The following is a 26,739-nucleotide window of genomic DNA, read 5'->3' on the forward strand; positions in this document are numbered from 1 at the left end:
CTTCCTCGAAGTCCGTCCCGCCTCTCAGCTGCTCTCAGTCAATTTCGCGTCTCCTCTGCGAGGTGGGCCGAGCGCCGAGCAATCGATGCCTCCTCCTCCGCCCCGGGAGCCGCCATTTTGGGGGGAGGAGAAACACTAGTAGGGGCGGCAGCGGCTCAACGGGATGTCGACTGGCTCCTGCTTCTCTTGCCAGCGCTGTGGAGCTCGGGCAGAAGCCTCCATAGGGGCCACTCCTCCGCCTGCCTCTCCGGAATGAGGCCTAAGTTCCCGCACCGGAAGGCCCTCTTTCTCCTCCAAGAGTAAGTAGCACCAGGCGGCGCAGCGCGCCCCCGCGCGCCCTCCTCTGTCAGTTACCCCGCGCGCTCCCGCCCTCCCCCTCCCCCTCCCAGGCTGGGCGCTCGGCGCAGACTCGCTTGTTTGTGTCTGCAGGAGCCCAAGAAGAGGCCGAAGCCGAGAAGATGCCTGGGAAGCTGAAGGTGAAAATCGTGGCCGGGCGCCATTTACCAGTGATGGACCGAGCTAGTGACCTGACTGATGCCTTCGTGGAGGTTGGTGCAAGGTCCTGCCCCTCCAAACACAGGGAGCGCCAAGCCCTGTGAAGGATCCTAGCCACCTTGCCCGCAGTCCCTCAGCCCGTTCCCCGCCCACCGGCCTGCCGGGTGCGGTGCTTAGCCAGCCCTCCCTGGAGAGCTGGCTGCTGAGACTGCAGCCCATGTAATGGGTGCACGGCTCGCAGGCGTCAGCGGCACGCTCAGCCGCGAGGGAAGGCTGTTACTGCTCTGTCTGCAGGGGTGACCCTGATGTCAGGACTCCTAACAGGCCACCCGCCAGTCAGGAGATCGCAAGGCGTGGCCAGGCGGCCACTGAAACACACACACACACACACACACCCACACCCACATCCACCCTTCTCTGGGGGGAGGGTACCTGGTTTTTTAATGTTAGAATGATGGAGATATTTAAGAATGTAGATACAGTCTGTTATGGACTCGGGAGAGCTGCAAGGCGATCTCCTCTTTAGCATAGTGATTTCTGAATCATCAGTGCAAGTTCTGAAACCCAAGTGTAACACTTTTCTGCTCTTGTATAGACTGGTAGGTCTGATGAGCTGTTTCAGGGTAATTTAGTGCCTTGAGGTAGGAAGCCAATTAAGTGCCATGGGTTTAAATTGCAAAATTGCTTTTTAAATCTAATGATTAGTTTAAAACTCATGCAAATTAGCACAGGCCTGGGGCGCAGAAAGTAATAATCCAGAGTCTGAAAGAAGCCTAGTAATACTGTAATAAAAAATTGTCAGGACGAGCCAGAGCATTAGAACAGTAATTGTTTGGGCTATTAATGCTTCGAGTTGATAGATACATGATAATATACAGCCTGATTCCATCTCAATATAAAATACTGTTCACGGTCCCTAAAGATTCTCTAACTCAGTCAAATATTGACACAAACATTTACATTCTTAGTCTCAACTTCATTTTTATTTGAGAAACAGTTACTGAGTATGTTTTTGGGCCAGATGATAAGTCATGGGGTTGCACAGATTGCAAAAGCATAGTCTTTGCTCTCAGGTATATCAGGGACTGACCTGCACAGTTTAGGTTAATAAATAGTAGCTAACATGTGTTGAGTCTTGTTATTGCCAGGTCTGTGCTAAGTATTTTTCAATTCTTAGTCTTTATATCTTAAATTTTAGTCTTACATCTTAGTCTTTATATTGGACTTCCCTGCTAGCTCAGGCCGTAAAGAAGCTGCATGCAGTGCAGGAGACCCAGGTTTGATCCTTGAGTTGGGAAGATCCCCTGGAGAAGGGAATGGTTACCCACTCCAGTATACTTGCCTGGAGAATTCCACAGACAGAGGAGCCTGGAGGGCTACAGCCCATGGGTTCGAAGAGTTGGACACGAGTGCGGGACTAACACACAACCCAGCCTTTGTATCAGTCCTACTGTTGTATTATTTCCCATTTACAGTGGAAGTACTGGAAGGACACAACAGATTGGTTTGTTTTAATAGCATATGAACTTTTGTTTCCAAGCAATATGTACATATAATCAATTAAAACATATCTGGAAAGAATCATGATACCTGAGAAATGCTGTGAAGACTTGCTGGTGCAAAGGAACCTGGCAAGTTCAGGAGCCAGGGGAAAATGTTCTGAGATAACATTTGCATTGTCAACCTGTATTGACTGTTTTTACAATTAAAAATGCTTTACAACTTGGAAAAATCCTAGGAACAGTAAATATTTTGCCAGAGGTAACTTAACCTTGTAATTCTCCATAGCCTTGTGGTCTGTTAATCCACTGTGCTCATACTGCCTTTCCGGACAAGATGATGGGTGTTTTCTGTAGACTCTGGAAACTTAATTCTGTCTCTGAAGGTTGAGGGGTCTTCCTAAGAAAGAGACATCAGAGCTGGGCTTTGTAGAATACCCAGAATTTTCCAGGCAGAGTGAAAAGGCGCAGAACATCAAAGGCGCCGAGTGGGATACGTGGTGTGTGAGGAGACCAACTTAGTTTGTGATGTGCTTGGTGTCAGAAGGGATATGTGGGTAGTGGAGCTTTGGGGGGTTAAAGCTAGAAAGGTAGGTTTGCGCCAACCTCATTTTCTGTATTAAAGACAATTTTCCTTTATTTTTTTGAGTGTAGGGTAGTTTGGGGAAGTTTTTCAAGCAGAAATGAAATAAGATCATTTTTGTATTAGGTTGTTTCTTTCTAGGATGACTTGAATGGTGATGTTATTGATAGCCTGGATAGATGAGAGACGAGGCAAGGAGATCAGTTGAGAAGGTGGTAAAATTATCCAGACAATGTGTGCGTGTTTAGATGATAGTGGGAATGAATTAAAGGAGAAAGATTTGAGGGACGTTTCTGAGGTAACATTCTCAGGCCTTGGTAACAAATGGTGTTTGCTGGAGAGGGAGGAGTTGGATTTAATGGTGACTCATTCATTCCTTCTTTCAACAAATAGTTACTGAGTGTCTGCTGTTTGCCAAGCCTTGTGTTAGTCACCGATCTAGCCGATGCATATGTGATAGTGAATAAAATATTCTTGGTTCCTGTTTTTATGGACTGTATATTTTGGTGGGAGAACCAGATGTTAAAAAGTAAAGGAAACTTAAATTTATAATTAGAAATAGTGGTGAGAGTCATGAAAGAAAAGTGGTAGAGAATCTCAGGGGGTTTACCCTCACTGTTCACCTGAAATTATCACGACATTGTTAATCGGCTGTACGCCAATCCAAAATAAAAGGTTTTAAAATGGAGAAGGCAATGGCACCCCACTCCAGTACTTTTGCCTGGCAAATTCCATGGACGGAGGAGCCTGGTGGCTACAGTCCATGGGGTCGCTAAGAGTCGGACACGACTGAGCGACTTCACTTTCACTTTTCACTTTTCATGCATTGGAGAAGGAAATGGCAACCCACTCCAGTGTTCTTGCCTGGAGAATCCCAGGGATGGGGGAGCCTGGTGGGCTGCCGTCTATGGGGTCATACAGAGGCGGACACGACTGAAGCGACTTAGCGATTAGCGACAGAATAGATGCTGCCTTGAATTCTGTAAAGCAAATACTACTTTTCCTATTGGTATTTATTGTAGATCAAACATTCATTTCACCAAAAAAAAAAAAAAATTTTTTTTTGCCCTGACGTAAGGTATACAAATAAATCAATCTAACAATAGTTTGCTTTTTGCATCAAAAAGTGTGTGGATGGATGTGTTAGTTTTTCCTTGTTTCTTTCTTCCACCTAAATGGTATGGAAGGAACAAAGTACGTGGTAGAAGTCACAGCATTTCTTTCACCACAGAGACCGAGTATGTGATTTATTAGCTAAACTTGTCTATATCCTGAACTACTTCTATTATTTTTGCTTTTTGCCTACTCCTTTTTTCCTGTCAGAGGCTAAGTATATTTCCCATGTGTAAAATGGGACCTAAGAAAGTGAGATGCAGTACAATCAAGATTTGTTCACATCTCAGTGCAAATCAGTGAACAAATCAACTCATAATTTTTACAGATGTAAGAAAGATACTAAAGGTACCCCGGCTGACCCATTTTACACATGAGAAAACTGGACCTCCTTTTTTACATCATCATCAGTTCAGTTCAGTCGCTCAGTCATCATACCTTTTCATTTTTTTCCTAAATGTACTAATTTCTCCTGCCATGCTTTGGCAAATCTAATTTGTTTTTCTTTGTTTCACACTCATATTTGGTACCATGGATCACTCTATAAACTGGTCATCAGTGGATATTCTAAAACCACAAGTATAGAGACCTTGCAAAGAATTCCTGCCCAAGAGGGACTATGCCATGCATCCAGTATTATCTGACCTCAATTTTTTAAGCTACAGATTTTAAAGTTTCTGTTCTTCAACCTGTAATTGTTCTCGATCTTCTAATAAATGAAGTGGCAGCTCCAAAAAAAAAAAAAAGGTTTAAAAAAAATTAAATACCATGTACTTGTACCCTTTTAGAAGTAGTAGACTGTTAAAATTTAATTTTGCATAGTCACTGTCCTGGAGTAAAAAAATAAATATATGCAGATACCCTTTTCTAATTGTCAGTAACTATTAAAAAAGAAGAATCTCTGGAACTTTTGGTTGGATTATCAAGGGAGGCCCCCGAGAAAGTGCCAGCTAGGCACAGACCTGCTGGATGAGAAGGAATAGCTGCTTGGTGGCAGTGGCGGTGTATGTGTGTGTAGCGGAGGGGCTGGAGGAGAAGGAAACCTCAGCAGAGGGAAGATCCTGAGGATTTGCTTATTGCAGGAAGTGAGGGAAGAGATGTGTGCTGGCAAGTAATAAGGGAAGGAGCGAGTGCTGTGAGAGAACACTGGACAGTTAATCAGGGAGCCAATTGTGCAGGATCCTAGAGGCCATGACTGAAGTTTGGTTTTGATTGTCAGTTCAGTGGGAAGCACTTATTAAGATGAGTATTTCTGTTACTGTCTAGAGAATGGACTGCAGAGGGGAAAGAGCAAAAGCAGTCAACTAGTTAGGAAATTTCATAATAGTTCAAAAAAGAGATCGTGAGGGTCAAGGTGATGGTTTTGGTAATAGAAGTGGATGGATTCCAGATACACTTTGAAAGTAGACAGTAGAGGACTTGGTAGGTTGGAGTAGGGGCCAGGGAAAGGGAGATGTAGAGATGATTCCTAGCCTTCTGGTGTCACTGGAGTAATTTTCTCAGTCTCCATGGGGTTCAGAGAGATTGGCTGAGTGGGTTGAGCATCAGCTTCCGTTTGGGCATGTTCAGTTTGAAGTGTCTTTGGGTCCTTTAATTGGAGTTATTTAGGAGAAAAGGTTGGATTTGTGAGGATGGTGTTCTGAAGAGAGGTATGAGTTAAAAATAAGCTCCCACAGTCCAGTACTTCTCAACTCTGTGAGACCCAATCTCGCATTTATATAGCACGTATTTTGGAATCTTCCCTTTACTATCTTTACATGCTTACAGTTCTAAATAATCAATATAATGCTCTAACTGTAATATGATACAGAAATAAAAGTATTTTATAATATGTATTTTAATATGGACATACTTGTTAATGACCATAGTAGAAGACATGAAGTAGTCAGATTGAGTCCATGATATTTATTGAGGCTTTGTATATATCAGATACTGTACTGGCTATAGTACAGCATGCAAGGATAGAGCAGTGAGCAAAACAATTTCTGTAGTCCTGGAATGTAGGTTTTAGTGGGAGGAGAGAGTTAATCAGGAAAATTGTTAAGTAAGAGAGAAACTATGCAAGGTGGTGAGAAGTGCCCCATGTGGAGAAAATAAAGCAGGTATTCAGGATAGCAAATACCTCACCTCCACGTACAATCTCCTGAACACGGCTGCTCCTCGAACAGAGTGAGACAGTTGTGTAGTGCTGGCATCTCAGATGGGCCTTCACGGCCATAGGTGATCTGGGTTTCCAAAATAGTCAGCTCATGGGAAAAAAGTTGTCCACTGATTTTTACAGTGGTCATATTTCTTGACAATTATGTATATTAAAGTGAGTGTATATTTAAACCACACTATAATACTTATATTTGTAAAACTGATTTAGGTTCTAGGTAGGTTTTTGACCCATCTGGCTATCTGGTGCGGACATTTGATAGTCATGACATTGGACAAGTCTTCATTGTTGGGGACTGTCTCTTGAATTGCAGGACACCTAGCATCTCTGAGCTTCTTCGCTTAATAGTACTACTGTTTGTCCCCAAAATACCTGGTGGCAATTTTTAAAGTTCCATTAGAAGTTGGTTCTGTCCCTTTTGCAAACCACTGACTAAGGGGGAGAGAAGAGGGAGCAAGAAGAAGGATGGATCCTTGAACAAATTTGACATTAAGAATTTATTAGAAGTTGAGGATTGTGGAATGGAAACATACTGTCAGCCAGTGATTTTAGGAGAGAATCAGGAAAGTAATGTCAGATGGCATTGACACTCAGAAGGAGTGACAAGGCCGGAAACGCATACTGTAGAAAAGTAAGTACGCAGGAGGGCTTCGCGGGTGGTGCTAGTGGTACAGAACCCACCTGCCAAGACGGCAGACATAATAAGAGACCCACGTTTGATCCCTGGGTTGGGAAGAGCCCCTGGAGGAGGGCATGGCAACCCACTCCATGGGAGAACCCCATGGACAGAGGAGCCTGGTGGGCTACAGTCCACAGGGTCGCAAAGAGCTGGACACAACTGAAGCGACTCAGCACACACGCACTGTACACAGGAATAAGGAAGTAGGGGTGGCATGAATAGGCAACTGTTTCAAGAAATAAGGCTGTGAGGGGAGAGGAGAAACAGTGTGATATTGAGGGGGTATGCAGCTTTTAGTACTTAAAAAATAAATTAGAAGATATTAGAACATATTTGTGTGCTAGTAGGAATAATCCAGCAGAAAGGGAAAGATTAATGCAGGAAAAAGGGGATAATGAAGGATTATAATATAATAAAGGGATACATTGTATGGGGTAGACTCTAAGTACTGTATGAACACATAGGAAAGGAGCATAATGAAGTCTGGGCTGGTGATAAGAAGCCTTTGTGCTGGACTGGAAGGATAGTAACATCTCCACAGGCAGAGAGGAAAGGGAGCATTTTTTGGATGAATAGGACAAACTTGATAAAAGCAAAAGGAGGTGATAGAGCACATGTCATTGAAGAGAGAGTTCTTGTTGAATAGAACTGGGAAATAAAATTTGGCTGAGTAAAGGGGATATGGGCCCCCTGGTGGCTCAGATGGATACAGATTACCAAGTGGTCTGAAAAGGACGGGGAGAAGTCTGTACGGTGGATGCTCTCTTAACCAGTTTCTACCAGCTGACTCATTACGGTCTCCAGTGCTCTGCGTTTCTACCATAAACACATTTTTGAATACCTCGTATCATTAGATTCTGCTCCAGTGTGCCTGTTTCTCTCATCAGTTCTGATATATTACTAAGAGGCAGTTGTGTTTATTTATGCCCTACCCTATTTATGCCAACTCCATTTGTTATTGTTATTTGTTTAAACCTCATACAAATCAGTGATTTAAGTGGGATGATGAAGTTGATAATGCTGTGTAAAGATTTATGGATACAGTTGCTAAAAATTACTCCTGAATTAGATGAAGATTTTAAAATGAGTATTTTCTATCCATAGTTTTTTACCAGCAATTTTAAGTCTACTGCATGAAAAAAAAAATTATTTGTTTATATGGCCGCACCAGGTCTTTAGCTATGGCATGTACAATCTAGGTCCCTGACCAGGGGTCGAACCTGGGCCCCCTGCATTGGGAGTTCAGAGTCTTAGCCACTGGACTACCAGGGAAGTCCCTCTACCACATTATAAGGAAACCCAAACTGGTAAACACAGATGATACATTATGAGTGTTGTTTATGCAAAAAAGATGCCACAGAACTATCAGCAGTGGATCCTTACTCAAAGATGAGGCCTTTAGTCTTAAGATAAAAGATAGAGAAGTGAATATTTGTTTGCCTGTTTTATTTGAAAATGTTTATTGCTTGTATCATTTTTAATTATTATCTGACTACAAATTATTTGACTGACTACTCAGATATTGGTCCTGGTTGTATTGGTTGAGGGAATTTCTGCTGTATTTGATGTGAGGCTTTCAGGAAGCCAATGAAGACCAAGTAGTACTTAAAGATGATTATTAAATGGGAATCTCCAGGATGAATGGGATGGGATTCTGTACAAGGGAAGTATTAATCAAAATATATCCCAGTATTAATGTGCATGTTACAAACTGTTCTGCTAAACTACATTATCATGTGGTGTTTACCCAGGAGCCTTTGAAGGAACTGGGAGAGGAAAAGAAATTAATAGTTAATGAGCATCTTCTACCAGACATTTTGCTAGGTCTCTACATGCATTATCCTGATTAATGCTTACAGCAACTCCTCTTTTCAGAGGAGGAAGCAGCTTTAAATAACAGGTTAAATAACTTTCTCAAGGTAATTTAGCTAATGAGTGGGGAAAGAGAATGCCTTTACCTTACCAGGGAATCTCGTTAAAATCCCTGATGTTCTTTAGCTAAATGGTGAGGCATTCATTTAATTGCTGAGTAATAAAATCTCCTTTGAATTAAATAAGACCAAATGAACTCTGATTCTTCTTTAGTAGTTGGGGAATCACCGCAATGTTGGCAGAGTACCCGCTCTAGCCTTTTTCTTCTAAAATCTTTTGTTGGTTTAGAGTAGTATGGGGACTGTTAGATTTTTACTGTAGATGAAATGGACAGTTGACCATCCCCACCCCACCCCCCCAAAAAAAAGCACATTATGGCACTACATGGTAGTGGGACAGAACTGAAGAGGGTGCCAAAATCATAACTTAGGGAATGATATGCTGGTTTTTGGCAGTTGAGCCAAAACCCTTGGGTACATTTGGCTTTTGAATGGTGTTGAATGGTATTATGAATCCTAGTGATATTTTATTTCAAATAAAGTAGTTTTTAGGTAAATTAAAAAATAAATATTTCTTTGGTGTTTTGAATATTGAAATGTAATAAACATTAAAGAAGTAGTAATCAGGTTTCTTCTGAGGGGTCTTTTTCCTCATTTCATTTCTTTTACATTTGTGGTTTAAAAGTGAAAAGATAGTTACAGAGTAATACAGTTGGCCCTTCATGGCCCTGGGGTCTGCTTCCTTGGAGTCAACCAACTGCAGGTAGAAAATATTTGGGAAAAAAAATTCCAGAAAGTTCCAAAAGGCAGCAGTTGAATTTTTTGTGTGTGGCAGCTGTTTACATAGTATGGGCTTCCCAGGTGGCATTAGCAGTAAAGAACCTACCTGCCAATGCAGGAGACATGAGACAAGGGTAGGGTTGAATCCCTGGGTTGGGAAGATCTGCTGGAGAAGGGGATGGCAACACAATAGTCTTGCCTTGAGAATCCCATGGCCAGAGGAGCCTGGCAGGCTATAGTCCAGAGAGTCACAGAGAGACAGGACTGAAGTGACTTAGCATACACACATGTTGTATTTACAGCTATTTACATAGCATTTTGGAGAAGGAAGTGGCAACCCACTCCAGTATTCTTGCCTGGAGAATTTCTTGGACAGAGGAGCCTGGTGGGCCACAGTCCATAGGGTCACAAAGAGGACAGGGCTGAAGTGACTTAGCACAGGGCTTCAGACATGTCCTCTTTGTGACCCTCTGGACTAGAGATGATGTCAAGTGTACAGGAAATTATGTGCAGATACCGTACCATTTTATATAAGGGACCTGAGCATCCACAGATTTGGATATCTGGGGGTTGGATGAGGGGTAGGGAGGAGTCCTGGAACCAATACCTGGGTACTGAGAGACAGCTGAGCACGAATAACTCCTGTTACAAAAGATTTAGATACTCAGATGTAAACTTGAAAGCCCCATACTTCTTGCTACACTGTACTGTGTTATCTGCTCCCTTATCAGTTCCTTCTTCAGAGATCATTGCTGTCTCTTTTTTGGCATGTCTATGTCTACTCCTCCTTCTAAAAAAAAGCAACTCTTACATATCATATGTTTCTTGTTTTTTTCATATTCCCCTCCCAGCATATATAGTTAACCCCGTTCTTTAGTAGGGAGTGTGTGATTTAGTCCCTTTCTTGTTCTCACTAGGTTTTTGTGTATTTTTTGGAGGAGGAGCCACATGTGAAAGTACTACTTGAGGATAAATTCCTGGACGTGAATCCAGAGTTCTGTAATTCGAATCTAAACAGAGTTTTTGCCATTTGAATTTATTTTTGATGTTTTTGACTTTTAAAATAGCCCATTTAAAAAATAGGTAATATACATGCATGTCAAAATTCCAGCAGGTGCAAAATGAGTCAGCCTCTCATTGCCTCTCCTTCAACTGATCTGTTTTGTTCTGTTCAGTGGCCTCTGTTAACATTTGTTGTATATCCTTCCAGAAATAATGCGTGCACATATAGGCATATGTCATATGCCTTATGACATTTTGTCATTTTTTTCCTCCACAAAGAATACCATACACACTGCCCTGCAGTAGAGATGTATCATAGACATTGTTCCTTTTAAAAAAATTTTTAAATTCAAATTATTTTGGCTGCACTGGGCTCTTTGGTTCAGCACACAGACTTCTCTGCTTGCAGCACATGGGCTTAGTCGTGGTATGTGGGATCTTAGTTCCCCGACCAGGGATCAAACCTGGGCCCTTAGACATTGTTCTGTACTAGTGTTTGGAGAACGGCTTCATTTTTCTCTTTAGCACTGCATCATGCAGCTTTCCCATACTTGATTTAGCCAGTTCCCAATTGATGGACATCTAGGTTACTTCCAGTCATTTGCCACCATCATGCTGCTTGTATATGTCATTGTGCATCTCTGTATGAATTTAAAGGGTATGGGCATTTAACATTTTGATAACTGTTGTCAGATTGCACTTTGTGAAGATTGTTCAGAGTTGCACTTACAGCAACAAGAGTACGAGTATGAAACACTCACACTGTTTTTTCGGACTTTGGACCTCTACCAACCCAAGCAGTCAACGTGTTGGTTTAATTTGTTTTCATCTTTTGATATATTAAAAAGACATCTACGTTCCATTTCTTTGAATTTCTTTTTTTCAGTTGGTTTATTGATCTTTTTCTTACTGCTTTGTAGGAACTTGTTAGAAATCAAGGAAATTAGCTGTTTGTGACATGTTGGCAAATCCTTTTTCTCAGTTTTCTTATTTATCATAGTCCTTACCAAGCCTGATGGAGTAGGAAATGGCAAATCAGTATTCTTGCCTGGAAAATTCCATGAACAGAGGAGCCTGGCTGGCTACAGTTCATGGGATCGCAGAGTGGGACACGACTGAGCAACTAAGCGCACTCACCATGCAAGAACTTACTATTTTTGTGTAATTTCTTAAACTTTTTCTACTCTCTGATGCAACTACCTAGGTACAAAATGGTGGGTATCATCCCTGATAATTCAAATTGTGTGATAAAATGTACAGAAGATAATGACTATAGTTTTGGGTATTTTGCTTTTAGAATATTTTCTGGACTGATTAAACGTTAATGTCTGCCAGCATTATAATACCAAAAGTAGGATTGTCAGTCAGGGAGGAAAGGAGATTTCATGGGTAATCTGACTGAACCAGCATTTCCTGAGTATCTACAATGTGCAAAATTCTTTATTGGGTATTGGGATAAACCTTTAGTGAATTTTGAGGGTGGGACATACACACTGGTGAAAACTGATAGAACTGGGAAAGAGCTTGGCAAGATCAAATTTAGGAAAGATGAGACAGTCTAGGAAGTAGTTTCTTATCTGTTTTGCTCTTAAGCTTCCTGACCGCTTCTCAAGTCCAGTCTAAGGTTTCACAATCTCCATTCTTTGTTAGAAATGTCCCAGGGATTTAGCCTGCTTTCCATCTTCTTCATTTCTTTATTTACTTTTTCTTTTTGATTTAGTGCCCACCAAGACTGACTGTGAAACCAGATAGACTCCCCATCCAACCCCTTTTATTGTCCCCTGACGTAGGAACATAAAACCCATAATGACCATAGTTATTGCTGATCACTGATGCTGGGAGGGATTGGAGGCAGGAGGAGAAGGGGACGACAGAGGATGAGATGGCTGGATGGCATCACTGACTCGATGCACATGAGTCTGAGTGAACTCCGGGAGTTGGTGATGGACAGGGAGGTCTGGCGTGCTGCGATTCATGGGGTCTCGAAGAGTCGGACACGACTGAGCGACTGAACTGAACCGATGTATACACAAGTAAAGATTAAAAAAAATAACAAATATGAGGAAGTAAGAAAATAGGGGAGTATATGTTACCAAGTTCTTGTAATAATAGGCTGTAGTTCTGGATTCCCTTGATAAGCTGGTAAGACAGTTGTCCTTTTTACCTTCTGATTTGTTTTGCTGGTCCTCCACCCTTAAGACTTTCCTCTTTTGTTTAAGCTCCTGTTTAGTGAACGCCGTGTTGAGTACTTCCTCCATACGGACTTGGTGGTGGATTAGCCACTAAGTCTTGTCCCACACTTGTGGCCTCATGGACTGTAGCCCACCAGGCTCCTCTGTCCTGGGATTTTCCAGGCAAGAATAGTAGAGTGGGTTGCCGTTTCTTTCTCCAGGAGATCTTACCGACTAGGGATTGAACTTGGGTCTCCTGCATTGCAGGTGGATTCTTTACAGACTCAGCCACCAGGGAAGCTCTCACACTGACATAATGGTCTGATTTTAATTTCCCCATGCCGTGCTGTGCTTCATCACTCAGTTGTGTCCTACTCTTTATGACCCCCGTGGACTGTAGCCTACCAGGCTCCTCTGTCCTTGGGGAGTCTCCAGGCAAGAATACTGGAGTGGGTTGCCATGCCCTCCTCCAGGGGATCTTCCTGACCCAGGGATCGGCAGAGCTAGTCAAACAGAACCTTGTTCCCAGGTGTAATCTATCAACTTACCTGGGCCTATCCTATTTTCTCCCCTTTCATCTCAGGGATAGTTGTCTTTTTCCCCCTGCATGGTTAATCTTCCCATTGCTTAGCTGACGTTAAATTTTATTTTTATTCACATTTTTGATCTTTATATTTGAATTATTTCTCATTTGTTTTTAGGTAAAATTTGGTAATACTACCTTTAAAACAGATGTGTATCTCAAGTCCCTCAACCCTCAGTGGAACTCAGAGTGGTTTAAATTTGAGGTAAGTTTTAAAATGTCAGCATTTTTTGTGTGTGTATTTTTGATATGACCCTTTTTTCTCCTCTCCCCAGGAATGATTGCACTACCTTTTATTTCAGGTAATGTAGTTTTTGTACACCAGGAAAATATTTCCTGTGTGTGTGCTCAGTCACTCAATTGTGTCTCTTTTCGGCCCCATTGGCCTCTGCCCATGGGATTCTCCAGGTAAGATTACTGCAGTGGGTTGCATCTTCCAGGGCATCTTCTCAACCCAGTGATCAAACCTGCATCTCCTGCATTGGCAGGTATATTCTTTACCATTAGTGCCAGCTGGGAAGCCCTGCTGCTGCTAAGTCGCTTCAGTCATGTCCGACTCTGTGTGACCCCAGAGATGGCAGCCCAATGGCAGCCCACCAGGCTCCCCCATCCCTGGGATTCTCCAGGCAAGAACACTGGAGTGGGTTGCCATTTCCTTCTTCAATGCATGAAAGTGAAAAGTGAAAGTGAAGTCGCTTAGTCATGTCCGACTCTTAGCGACCCCATGGACTGCAGCCTACCAGGCTTCTCCGTCCATGGGATTTTCCAGGCAAGAGTACTGGAGTGGGGTGCCATTGATTTCTCTGTGGGAAGCCCTACGAATATTGAATTTTCAAAAAAATTATGTTACAGTTTAGAAAAATGGTGTATGAATAGGAGAGCCCAGATTAAAAAGGTATTATATTATTATGTAATAATTTTCCTCTGGATTTTAGCATATACCAAAAATCACATATGCACTGTGTATAGATTAAAAGTTTTTGAATTTTGTAAAAATATGTCATAAATATTACCATTTTAACCATTTTTAAGTGTACAATACAACAGCATTAATTGCATTTACCTGCATACAATGATACGCAGGCATCACCACTATTTCCAAAACTTTTTGGTCACTTCAGAGAAACCACTCATTCAGCACCAACTCCCTATGCCCTCCTCTCCCCTGCCCCTTGTAGCCTCTCATCTACTCTCTGTCTCTGAAGTTGCCTATGTAAGTATTTCATGTAAGTGGAATCATAAGTATTTGTCCTTTTGTGTGTGGCTTCTTTCACTTAACATGATGTTTTCAGGGTTCATCTGTGTTGTGCAGTGTGTATCCAAATCTCATTTCTTTTTATGGCGGAATAATATTTCATCTTATGAACATACCATGTTTTGTTTATTCTCTTTATCTGTTGTTGAACACTTGGATTTGTTTCTGCCTTTTGGCTGTTGTGACTAATGCCACACCAGTGAACACTGGTATACAAGGATCTGTTTGAATCTTTGTTTTCAGTTCTTTTGGATATATACCTAGAAGTGGAGTGGGTGAGTCATATGGTAATTTCTGTGTTTAGCTTTTTAAAGAACTGCCAAACTTTTCCACAGTGGTTGCACCATTTTGCATTCCCACCAGCATGTCTTGAGAGTTTCAGTTTTTCCATATTCTTGTCCATATTTATTTATTTTAAAAATGTAAGTCATCCTAATAGGAAGGATAATTTAATTATGTAAATTATCCTATAAATTATATACATTATTATATAATTTTAATGTGCATTTTTATTATGAATGAGGTGAGTTTGATTTCTTATGGCTAAGGCTCATTTGCATTTTTTTACTTTGAACTGTACCAAAGGAAGATATGTAGATTTTTGAGGTAGACTTCACCAGACTTGATGACCATTTTAATACAAAGAATGTAAATGTGAGGTGGTATCTCATTGGTTTTCTTCTGCATTTCTCTGATGACTAGTCTCTCTACCTTTACTTGGAGATAAATCTGTGTGATTTTTTTTTCCCCAGAGATAAGTAATCTTCTACATTATGCATACATTTATGGTAATGAAGATTTTTATTATATTTTTATTATAAGATTTAACTTTTAAAGTATCCTTTTTTAGGTGGATGATGAAGATTTACAAGATGAACCTCTCCAGATCACAGTTCTTGACCATGATACATATAGTGCAAACGATGCCATTGGTAAAGTGTACATTGACATTGATCCTTTACTCTACAGTGAGGCTGCAACTGTCATCTCAGGATGGTTTCCAATTTATGATACCATTCACGGTAAGCAGTACATTTTAAGAAAATAAGTCACGATGTTTTTTAAAAAATTAAATCTTCAAAATTATTTTTGGTCGTGCCAGGTCTTTGTTGCTGCGTGGGCTTTTCTCTAGTTGAGGTAAGTGAGGGCTTCTCTGTTGTTATGGAGCATGGGCTCCAGGTGCCCGGGCTTCAGTGGTTGTGGCTCATGGGTTCCAGAGCTCAGGCTCAGCAGTTGTGGTGCATGGGTGTTGCCCTGGGTGTCATATGGGGTCTTCCTGGACCAGGGATTTGAACCCATGTCCCCATTGGCAGGCCTATACTTAATCACTGGACCACCAGGGAAGTCCTCACAATCTTTTAATTTATCTTAAAGACTTTTGTGCTAAATTTGGTTTTTTTAAAAATATGACTTTTGTTTTAATAGACATGTGGTAGTATGTATTGTTGGTAGAGTTGTAACTTTTCTGACCGTAATTTGGAATAATGCTTGCTGAATTTGTGCAATATAATAAGCAAATACATCATTTGAAAATCATCTAATATTAGTACTCTGTTTCTAAAGCATACTTTAAAATGAATGATTTTGAAACTTTGTAAAAATTCTTGAAAGGAAGAAAAGTGTTCAAAGGCTTTTTGTTACCTAAAGTAAAGTTCTCAAAGTATGGTCTAGGGACATCTGTGTGTCCCTGAGATACTTTCACAGGCCCTGAGAAGTGAGATGAGAACTGTTTTCGGCATGATACTTACATGTATGTCATTTGCCATTTTTAGCCTCATTTTCTTAGGAGGGTACAATGGAGCTTTCTAGAGGTATCTTAGATAGCATATTCAAAAGCAGAGACATTACTTTGCCAACAAAGGTTCGTCTAGTCAAGGCTATGGTTTTTCCTGTGGTCATGTATGGATGTGAGAGTTGGACTGTGAAGAAGGCTGAGCGCCGAAGAATTGATGCTTTTGAACTGTGGTGTTGGAGAAGACTCTTGAGAGTCCCTTGGACTGCAAGGAGATCCAACCAGTCCATTGCAAAGGAGATCAGCCCTGGGATTTCTTTGGAAGGAATGATGCTAAAGCTGAAACTCCAGTGCTTTGGCCACCTCATGCGAAGAGTTGACTCATTGGAAAAGACTCTGATGGTGGGAGGGATTGGGGGCAAGAGGAGAAGGGGACGACAGAGGATGAGATGGCTGGATGGCATCACTGACTCGATGGACGTGAGTCTCGGTGAACTCCGGGAGTTGGTGATGGACAGGGAGGCCTGGTGTGCTGCGATTCATGGGGTCGCAAAGAGTCGGACATGACTGAGCGACTGATCTGACCTGATGTGATCTGATGATAATATCATGTTACCACACACTGAATGCAGAGCAGAAATGAGAATCTAAATATTTCATTAAGTTACGCACTATAAAGGTTCGAAAAAATGTAATGCCATTCTTATCATTAAACATTTTTTTGTTTTTCAAAATATAGTTATTTTTATAAAAATGTTTATTTTGACATAGATTTCCTGTTTAAATGAAGTAATAAGTAAATATTTTTCTGAATTCTCAGTTTAAATTTGTAACATGGTAAATATTGAAGATAGGTTTTGACCCACATAGATAAAGACTCTTTGAGATCCTCAATAGTTTTTGAGATTAGAGGGGCCCAGTGATCAAAAAGTTGAGAACCACTAACCTAAAAATAATGTCATCTCTTTAAAAGGGCAGATGGACTCATAAGAAACTGGCAGATACTTCTGCCTACAGTCTTGTACTTTTTGCCTATTTTACATTTTTGATCTGGCAATTCCATCGATAGTAGTTTATTATAAGAAGTAAGATATTTGATGAGATTTGTGTGTATTGTGACATTATTCATATTCTGTATTTTTACTGATATTTAAAATGGTAAAATAAGTTGGGAACAATATTTACTTAGAGCATCTGTAGAATAAAAATAATTAGGAAACAAGGTTAGCATTGCTATTATGATTGATACATTATTTTAAAATCATTAATTGGCATTTATTTGCTGATTATTTAATTGTACTTTATTTTCTAAAGGTAGAAACTTGATTTTCCTTTTGAAATTTCAGGTATCCGTGGGGAAATCAATGTAGTTGTCAAAGTAGACCTCTTCAATGATTTAAATCGATTCAGGCAGTCATCATGTGGAGTCAAATTCTTTTGCAGTAAGTAAATATATTTTATTACTCATTTGACAGGAAATTTAATGCATTTATTAATAAATATGAGAAATTGTGTTAATTTATACATATTTATATTAATAAATATGAAAATGTATTAATAAATATGTTAACTGTGAGAAATCAAATTAATATTTCAGAAGGCTGACAGAAAACCTATTATACTTTGGTCTTAATGTCAAAGAGAAAATTGCTAGTTTTTCAAAACTAATTGCTGTAGTTCTGGAAACTTATCTGATTTTAAAGTAGATGATAGCCAGTTTTCACAAGTTCATAGAAAGTTTTTTCTAGAAAAATCCAGTAGGGCATGTCTGTGCATGTGGTTGTCATGACGATGTCCCTGTGGCCTACAGGGAGGCTGCCTTTGGTTGTTACCCCCTTCCCTGACTTCTCTAGTCTCTATGCCAGCCTCTGCCCAGGCCCACAGAGCGTGATTAGAAGGAATCACATTAGTCACTGCGGGTTACAGTACTTAACACCATTAGAAAGAGTAACAGGTGAGGATTTTTGAATCTTTTTCAGAATTTTTAAAGAAGAATCCATATGTTAATGAGAGAATATTTACTTAAACCTTATGTTTAGTGATACTGGGTTTGAGGTGGAGAATTGATTGGTAAAGCACTACATAAGAAATATTTAAGAAGGACTGGAAACAAGATTGAAGATAAAGGTGAAAAGTTTTTTCCTGCAATGCAACAAATTAATTCAGCCTTAGAGAAATTAGATATGGGAATGCAAAGTGTGCTAGCATTTGGTACAGTCTTAACTCAAAATGCAATAATTAAGGGAATAAACCCAAACTGATATATAATGAGCCCACAGTTCATCCAGGCTACATGTTGAAAGAAAATCAGTGCATTCTTAAACTAGGTGTGAGCCCATGTGTAATATAAAACATTGTGATATAAAACAGCTGATATACTGTATTTGAACATAGCCTACGCTGTCTTGATGTCAGCAGGTAGTCAGTGGTCAGAGAGACAACACGAGGGGAGAGAACTTGTTGCACTTTCTCAATCAATGAAGACAAATCCCATTAATATCTACATTTGGGAAACATACTGGATGAGGCTACATGTGTGGAATATTCAGACCTAATTCAAATAGGTTGTTCAAAATCAGACAATATAGATGTGGAACCATTTGTGGTGGATGGACATGTATATCTTGCAGAAGTCTGACATGGCTTTAAAAAGCAGAATTATTTAAAAAGCATAATTACAGGACACTAACTTATAGAGAAGATTGCAAGCTACTCATCTGGTTTGAGTTTTACTCTTGTACCAGTAGTCAACAAAATCTTAAAATAATTTGCACATATTTGTCTTATTTTATAAAAATTAATATTTTATTGCCTATTACATTTTTTTCATAAATTAGAACAAGTTATTTTTGTCAAATGTGTAAAAGATCTGACTATAATTAAGCTTTGACTAACTGTCCCAAAAAAGAAAAATCCAGTGGCATTTTATGTTGGTATAGGATGCTAAAAGATAGGAGTGGAGTACCGTGGTACTATCCAGAATGACATAAACACCTACAGGTATGGAGCCCTACAAATGCCATGAAATATGGGGTTGAAATTAAGCAGTTCTGGGCAATTCATAGCCAGCCTGAACTAACAAGGTTGAAAACGCCTAAATAATTGAGTTCGTTTCAAGGTACATGAATGGCTTGAAACTAATGACTTCACCACAAATGGCTCCATGTCAGTATTGTCTGATTTTGAACAGCCTATATGAATTAAGTGTAAATATGCCACACATGTAACCTTATCAGATTTGTTTCCCAGATGTTGATATTAATGGCATTTTTTTTATTGGTTGAGAAAGTGTGAATTCTCGAATTCTCCCCTTTTTGATAAATCCACTGAGCTTTGTTGTTCTCAGTATTGAATGAGTCTGTTAAGTAGTGTAGTGACTACTGAACCAGTTGGCCATGGAGCCATGGATTATTAGGAACTACAAACCTGTAGGACTTCTCAGATTAAGTCAGAAAGGTAATGGTGTGATTTTTGAGGCTGCATTATGAGGTGTTTTTAAACTTTTTAAAAGGGCTTCCAGTAATTAGAGGTTTTTGGTATTCATTATCTGCTTTCTGATTTTTTGTATAATACCTACTTAGCTCAGTTGAATTTTGACTTTTTTTATATTCTGTATTGAATACTACTTAAGATGGTGTGTAGCTATTTTCTGTATTATAAAAGTAAAGTTTGTATCTACTATGTTTATATGAGAAAGGTGAGAAGCCTCATGAAAGAAAATTATTGTTTCTAAGAATAATCATTAGAATCAATAGATTGGAAGAATCAATTAGAATCAATTGATTCTTGATTATTCTAATATTATTTGAATAATAATATTCTAATATTATTCTAATCAAGAATCATTAGAATCAGTTGTTTGATTGGAAGTATTATTATGATTATACTGAGGTTATCACAGTCAAAGATGTTCTTGTAGTATGTATCCACAAAGTAAGAACTAGTTGTACATTTTTAAAGGGTTGAATTTAACTTTGTTATAAACAGAGCATAATAAATAATTTTTTTTAACAGCAACATCCATTCCAAAATGCTATAGAGCTGTAATAATTCATGGATTTGTAGAAGAACTTGTGGTCAATGAAGACCCAGAGTATCAATGGATTGATCGAATTCGCACGCCAAGGGCATCAAATGAGGCCAGACAGAGGCTCATTTCTTTAATGTCAGGTATTTGAAAAATAATAATAATAACTTCATGGCTGATTGACTTAATCCTCCAGAATTCTTCACTTCCTTTTGACATTTTACTAAAACTTTACAGTGAAGACTGAATTGTAACTGACTGTTTCCCTATCCTTGGCCCCATTCTGTTAAACACATGTGCATTGTTGTCTTATAACAAGAAATCTGAATCAGAAGCTTATGGATCCTTTTTTCTAGGTGGTGAAAGGAAATTGCGCTTATGAAGTGGAAGAGAGGGAAGTAGTTTCCCTCCTTTGAGTGTTTATTTGTATGCAGAGCTTAGGTGATCTCTCTGAGGCTTCCTGTTTGCGTGCGTGCTGTTACTTCAGTGGTGTCTGACTCTGCAAGCCCATGGACTGCAGCCGACCAGACTCCTCTGTCCATGGCATTATCCTGGCAAGAATACTGGACTGGGTTGCCATGCCCTCCTCCAGGGACTCTTCCAACCCAGGGATTGAACCCACGTCTCCTACATAATAGATAATTTTTCCTGTATTGTGGGCAGATTCTTTACTGCTGAGCCACCAGGAAAGCCCCTAGGCTTTTTGTTTAAATGTCTTTTCATAGTCCTTCTCTGACAATTTATACCTCCTTTTATCCCCTACTCCCCTGCCACTCTTATCCCATTATTTTATTTTCCTTTGAAGAACTTATTTCCATCTAAAGTTTGTATTTATATGTATGTGTGTGTGACTGCATATGCACACACACACGCACATACATTCATTCTCTCATATATATCAGATAATAAACACAAATGTGTTTATAATAAATTTGCGTATTTAAATAGAAATATAGATATATTTATAGTTATTAATATATTATTAAGTATATTAAACATGTACTTAATATTTATAAATTTTTAATATAATTGATGAAATTTTAAATATTTATAAATATTTAATGTTTGCATATGCATGTTATATTTAATATGTTACTGTTAATATATTAATTTAATTAAATGTTTTTTGTATTTAGTCTACATATTAAGAAATATATAATTTATTATATTTATTTATAATATATTAGAGTATATTATGTGCTGTATATTCTATGTATTTTATTTATATTATATATAATACTTGTTTACTTGTTTTTTATCTGTTTCTCCCCCTAGTATGTAAATCCCACTAGTTTTAGGGCTTTTATCTTTCTTGTTCCCCTCTGTATCTCTAGCACAGAAGAAAAGAATGCCAGGCGCACAGTATACGGTGAGAAATTATTTAGTAAATGAATGCACGAATGAGTGAACCTTACTTAGCACATCTGTAAAATGTAGCTAGTAATATCTTGCCTCCTTGACTATAGGAGTATGTACCAGGTAATCTTCTAGGTTCCCTTCAAGTTCTCAAAATCTGTGATTTTTCTGAACTCTTTCAAATCACCACCATACCCAGCTTTGTATTTTGAAACATACAGATAAAAAGCTGACTGAATTTTCTTCCCTTTTTTGTAGGTGAACTGCAGAGGAAGATTGGCTTAAAAGTTCTTGAAATGAGAGGAAATGCGGTTGTTGGGTACTTACAGTGTTTTGATCTGGAAGGCGAATCTGGGTTAGTGGTACGAGCCATAGGAACAGCGTGTACGCTGGATAAATTAAGTAGCCCAGCAGCATTCCTTCCTGCATGTAATTCCCCGTCCAAAGAAATGAAGGAGTAAGTATGAATTGATGAATTGTTCTTATGGAGCTTTTTATCTTTTGCTTACATATTTTCATTTGATTTGGAACAGTAGAGTTGTTCAAAATACATTTTTTCCTGTGGCAATTTTACTTATCAGAGATGACTATCACAATTTGAAACTTAGATCTTTCTAGTATTTTTTATACTGTCTTGTGAAATTCATATTAAATGTATAATTAAACTTGTTCTACATCTTTAGGCACTGTGTACCTAAAGCATAAAATGAACTTTTATGCATTGTGGGGAATTTTACTTGTTTTATGGGAAATGGTTAATACCCCATACCTCATAATCCAATTATGCATATTATTAGCAACATAGAATAGACAGCAGGGAAGAGACCTGTTCAGGGGTCTCAAACTTCAGTGTCTACAGAGGTCAAGCAATTTATATAAATAAAATAATTGGGTATAATTAAATGGTGAATACTGGGACTACATAGAGCAGATGTTGGCAAACTTTTTCTGTAAAAGACCAAATAGTAAATAGATAGTAAATATTTCATGCACTGGACATATAGTTTTGATCTTTGTTTATCAAAAAAAATTAAAAAAAAAGGAATTTGGTGATTTTGACCTTTAGGAAGTTTAGTTGATTTTGACCTTTAGGAAGTTTAGGAAGTTAGAGTCTCACATTTAAAAAAAAAAAACTCCATCTGATCCAACAAAACATTTCTGTTGGCTTGATTTGGCTTATGTGTCATCGTTTGTGCTTAAGGCAGAGATTCTCAACATGGTGGTGGTGCTATCAAGAAGGAGTACTTGAAATGAAAAGTTTCTGTTGTAATGTCTGGGGTAAGGTGGATGATTCTGTTGGAGACCAGAAATGCTGCCTGTTCTGCAGAGCAAGGGACAACTCTATATAACAAAGACTTGTTTTATACTAAAAATGCTGATAGTATTTCCACTGAGAGCCATTGCTCTAGAGATTCTTGTAGATCACAGGTCAAAAAACTTGTTTTGGTAAATGACCAGAATGGGAATAGCAAGGACTCAACTTTGCTGTTGTTGCAAGAAAGCAGCCAACAGTAGTTTGCAAATGAATGGGTGTGTCTTTCATTCCAATAAAACTTACTTATTTTTGAAAAATGGATGGCAAGATGGATTTGGTCTGTACTGTGTAGTGTGCTGACCTCTGACTTTCATCATCAGGGAGTCAGAGTTCTGTAGTAAAAAAACCCCAAATGTTTCCTAGTTCAGCAGTAAAGAGAGGTTGCCTAGAAAGCAATCACAATGTTTTTTCAAACAGTCTTTATAAAGGTGAAATTTTTCTCTTTGTCTCAACTTAACTCTTTTTAATTATTTCTTTCTGCTGACCTTTAGTTATTTGAATTAAATTTTAGTCACAAGAGGGAGGACAGTATTGCGTATGCTACCTAATTTTATTGAGAAGTATTGATAAGTGCAATTGTTTTAAATAGATTGAGTGAATTTGCTTTATATTCCATTTAAAATATGTCTTAAAAAAGCTGTGAACTACCTTATGCTATAGATGAAGTCATATGGCAGGTATAACCTTTTGGGGGATTGAGATTTTTTTCTTTCCATAGCAAATTTACTTGAAGACCTGGGTCCCTCCTCCTTCCGCCACCCTCCTGCTTTATCTGTACTGCCTGAAGGGGCCTGGCCTTTACAACTGTGATGTCTGAAGTTTTCCTCTTTTCACTAAATTACTTAGTGGAAATAAAGCTGCAGTACCTGTTGTTGTCTTAAAATGATATATGGATAGTAGAGACATACATTTTGCCTGCATTCAGGGAGAGTTCCATTTATAGTAAACCTGAGCTTGTCTAAGTTTTCTCTTTTTTCTAATTTTGTTGCAGCCATTTGCCTTAAATTTTCAGATATTCACACCATGAAGAATTTAAGTGGCTTCATTAAGATTTTCTGATGGCATCTTATTACTTAAGTCACGTTATTTAAAAAAAAAAAAACAAAAAACACTTTCAACCAGCTTCTTTGTCTTTTTGATAAAGAATTAGTTTGGGTGCTAGTTTAAAATTGTTTTATGAGTCATCTGATTGTATTACTTTGCTATTTAATTTTAACTTTGTTGATTCTAGACAGGAATTTGATAAAGGTAATTTGGATTATGTTCTTGTCTGAATGGACTTAATGTTAAGAAATACCACTGACATATTCTTGTAAGGCAACCTCTCATATAAGACCAATAAGAATTAGGGCTCCAAGAATACATTATGGTGATGCTCCTTCCACTATGCTTGGATTTTAATTCGATGTAATAATTTGAACATTTAACAGTGTTCATTTTATTTTGCTTTTATTAACCATGTGTTCTACTCCATCAGTTTGTTTTCATTTTAGATGTTTAGTGTATTACAGAGTATAAATCTCTTTGGTGTTTCCTAGTTGAACTATCTTAATGGTAGAAAGTGCATTTAAATATGATTTATCAATTCCCTACTCTTTTTTAAAAAGTACTTTTTAGGAGCTTTTAGTTATAGTTTCTCCTCTGTATGGCACTGATTCTTATACTTTTTAACCATTAGTCTCTGGAGCAGAGAAAGAAAAAAACAAAACCTCACTTAGTTGCTTGTATAGAAATTTGTCACCCATGAGATATTTGATTTTTATCCATTAAACACTTAAAAATTTAAGTTAGCAACAAAAGCAGAAACATTTGTCCTGCAGTAAAAGCAGTGATATTTTCAGAAAGTAGATGGTCTGTAAAGGACCACTGTTGCCAGTTAATGAGAACTCATGTTTGAATCTTGACAAACTGTGACTTGGGAATGTTTACTGGGAGATGGAAAAGGAAGAAAGGCCAGGAAAAGTTGGGCTCTTAAACTACTATTAATTTGAATTCTAAAAAATGGGAGCATGAGAGCTTTTCAGAGTATAGTCACTTATTTGTTTCTCCCCATTGGGAGAAACATAAGGGAAGGAATTGCACAGTGAAATAATTGATTATATGAAGTCCAGGATTCTTAATTATATAATATGCCTTTTTTTCTCTCCTTTTTGGCCATCCATTGAAACTGCTCTTTCAGCTAAATTTCTTTGTGAAAATTTTAAATGTCATAGATGAATGTATATCTGTGTATCTGGTCTAAATATGTATCTTTACATGTACATAGATGTGATCTGTTGCAAGATATAGTTGATATCCTACAAAGTTTCAGTTTAGAATTTAGTTGAAATAAATTCTGTTTAAGTTTAAATAATATTTTCTGTTTGAAAGTTACAGAAGAGTCATTTATATTGTTTAATGTTTTTATTTTTTTAAGAGTAGTGTTCCTTTGCTTTGTTTTGTTCCCATTGTAACCTGATTTTAAGGTAGATATTTGGTGTGCAGAAATATGGATGATTGGATATACATATATATACATTCTATTCACTTATTTATCTTTATGCTGTCATTTTTCATATTCTAATGTACCCCAGTCTTGATATTCTAGACAGAAACAGTTCTGTTATTAAACTTTCTTTATAGAAAAATATAATTAATTATATTAGCAATTATTCATATCTCAGTTTCAAAGTCCGTGTAAGAACTTCATATTTGACTTTCATTTTTATGGGTATTTTCTTCCTGAAATACTGTTCAGTAAGCTCAGTGATGATCAAAATAATAACAGGCATTTTAAAGTAACTGAAAATCCAAATCATAGTCTTTTTCTTATTTAATTCCACTGACAGTTCTGCTTGCTGTTTTTCTATTCACAGTCATAATTTATTAATCTGATTCCTAACAAATTAATATCTAGCTCTTCTTTTTTATCTCAACTTGTTTTGTGCATGCTAGGGATTAAAAAAATAATTCCTCTCCCCTAACTAAAGCTCATTTTAAACTGTTTTAACATAACTTTGCTATCTGTTGTATGTATTGTTTTCTTTTCTTCCACTTTGACCACAAACTCCCTCAGGTCTCCGCTGGTTCATCCTCCAAGCCATGGATGCCGCTCGACTCACAACAGCCCAATTCACACTGCTACTGGCTCACGACTTACTCAGAACTTCTCTGTGTCTGTTCCCACTCTCATCTATACTGGTACGAGACTGCTCAGACTCCAGAGCTGGGGAAGCAGGCCACGGGCAGAGTGGCTGCAGAGGGCAGGCAGGCAGGTAGTGTAGGCAGGCCCCCGCTAGTCTTTGCTTCCTCCTTTTCTCACTCCTAGTCCAGCGGCAGTGAAGAATCCTGTATTTAGCCGCCGCAGAGGCTCTAACTACATGGAAGTGAAAGTGTTCTTCCAGCTTCCAAAGTCTCTTCCATAGATCCTCTAAGACCCCTATCTTGTGTGTGTGTGTGTATATATATATACACACACGTATATATACACATACATATAGATACTGTGAGTTTTGGGAGAATCTTCCAGTGTATATTTTTGCCATTATTTCTGCATTAGAAATAAAATAGATAATTGGAATCTAAATGAAATAGCTGCCAAAGCTTCCAATTTGCTTATTTTCTTTATGTACAAAGCTTGTTACAGTAGGGTCTGTTTCGTTCTGTGGAAGAGAGCTATTGGAAAACAGGTAAGCGACTCTTGTGCATAAAATGCGATGTCTCTGTGTAACTATATTCATTTTCCACTCTGCTGTGTTTTTAGCTGTGGCACTCTTGATGCTATAGGATAAGGAAACATGTTTTTTTCCCAAGATACCCGTGTGTGCAAATATAAAAACTATTGTGAATATTTACACACACCATTTGCAGTCACCATTTTTTATTTTGTAACTTAAAAAAGCATTGTTTGTTTGAAAATATTTTTAATCATGTATTGATCCTTTTTGTTTATTTCTTCTTTTAATATTTTTTTACCCCTTGAGTCTGCCATTTCATGCTTTTTTGCTTTTTCCCTTGGCTTATTAACTGTTTCAATGCAGATAATTACTTATCTGGAGAATGGTGAATGGTTAAACAACAGTTGGATGCCTTTGGCCTCAGACCCAGCTCCACATTTAAGAAATGACTACTGGCCCTGCCC

The 26,739-nt window shown here is 38.4% G+C and overlaps 1 protein-coding gene and 1 non-coding gene across 16 annotated transcripts in view; one reads left to right on the plus strand and one right to left on the minus strand.

Annotated features, from left to right (window-relative positions):
- The first annotated feature begins 80 nt into the window (after window positions 1–80).
- C2CD5 (C2 calcium dependent domain containing 5) overlaps window positions 81–26,739 on the plus strand; it is a 91,745-nt gene continuing 65,086 nt past the window's right edge. For 3 of the 15 annotated variants that reach the window (XM_061417654.1, XM_061417641.1, XM_061417646.1), the window contains exons 1-7: window positions 119–299; window positions 430–548; window positions 13,053–13,139; window positions 15,040–15,211; window positions 17,268–17,363; window positions 19,936–20,091; window positions 21,563–21,761. In XM_061417654.1, the coding sequence (XP_061273638.1) occupies window positions 459–548; window positions 13,053–13,139; window positions 15,040–15,211; window positions 17,268–17,363; window positions 19,936–20,091; window positions 21,563–21,761 (800 nt within the window). In that variant the 5' untranslated portion in view covers window positions 119–299; window positions 430–458. Of the gene's footprint in view, window positions 300–429; window positions 549–13,052; window positions 13,140–15,039; window positions 15,212–17,267; window positions 17,364–19,935; window positions 20,092–21,562; window positions 21,762–25,674; window positions 25,800–26,739 lie in introns of those variants that run through there. The other 12 variants (XM_061417647.1, XM_061417648.1, XM_061417643.1 and 9 more) reach the window with 9 other exon arrangements.
- On the minus strand, window positions 7,727–7,799 carry TRNAG-CCC (transfer RNA glycine (anticodon CCC)). The gene has a single exon. It is a non-coding gene; the product is annotated as a tRNA-Gly (tRNA).

The sequence above is a fragment of the Bos javanicus genome, chromosome 5 (genome assembly GCF_032452875.1).
Source record: "Bos javanicus breed banteng chromosome 5, ARS-OSU_banteng_1.0, whole genome shotgun sequence".
NCBI lineage: Eukaryota > Metazoa > Chordata > Mammalia > Artiodactyla > Bovidae > Bos > Bos javanicus.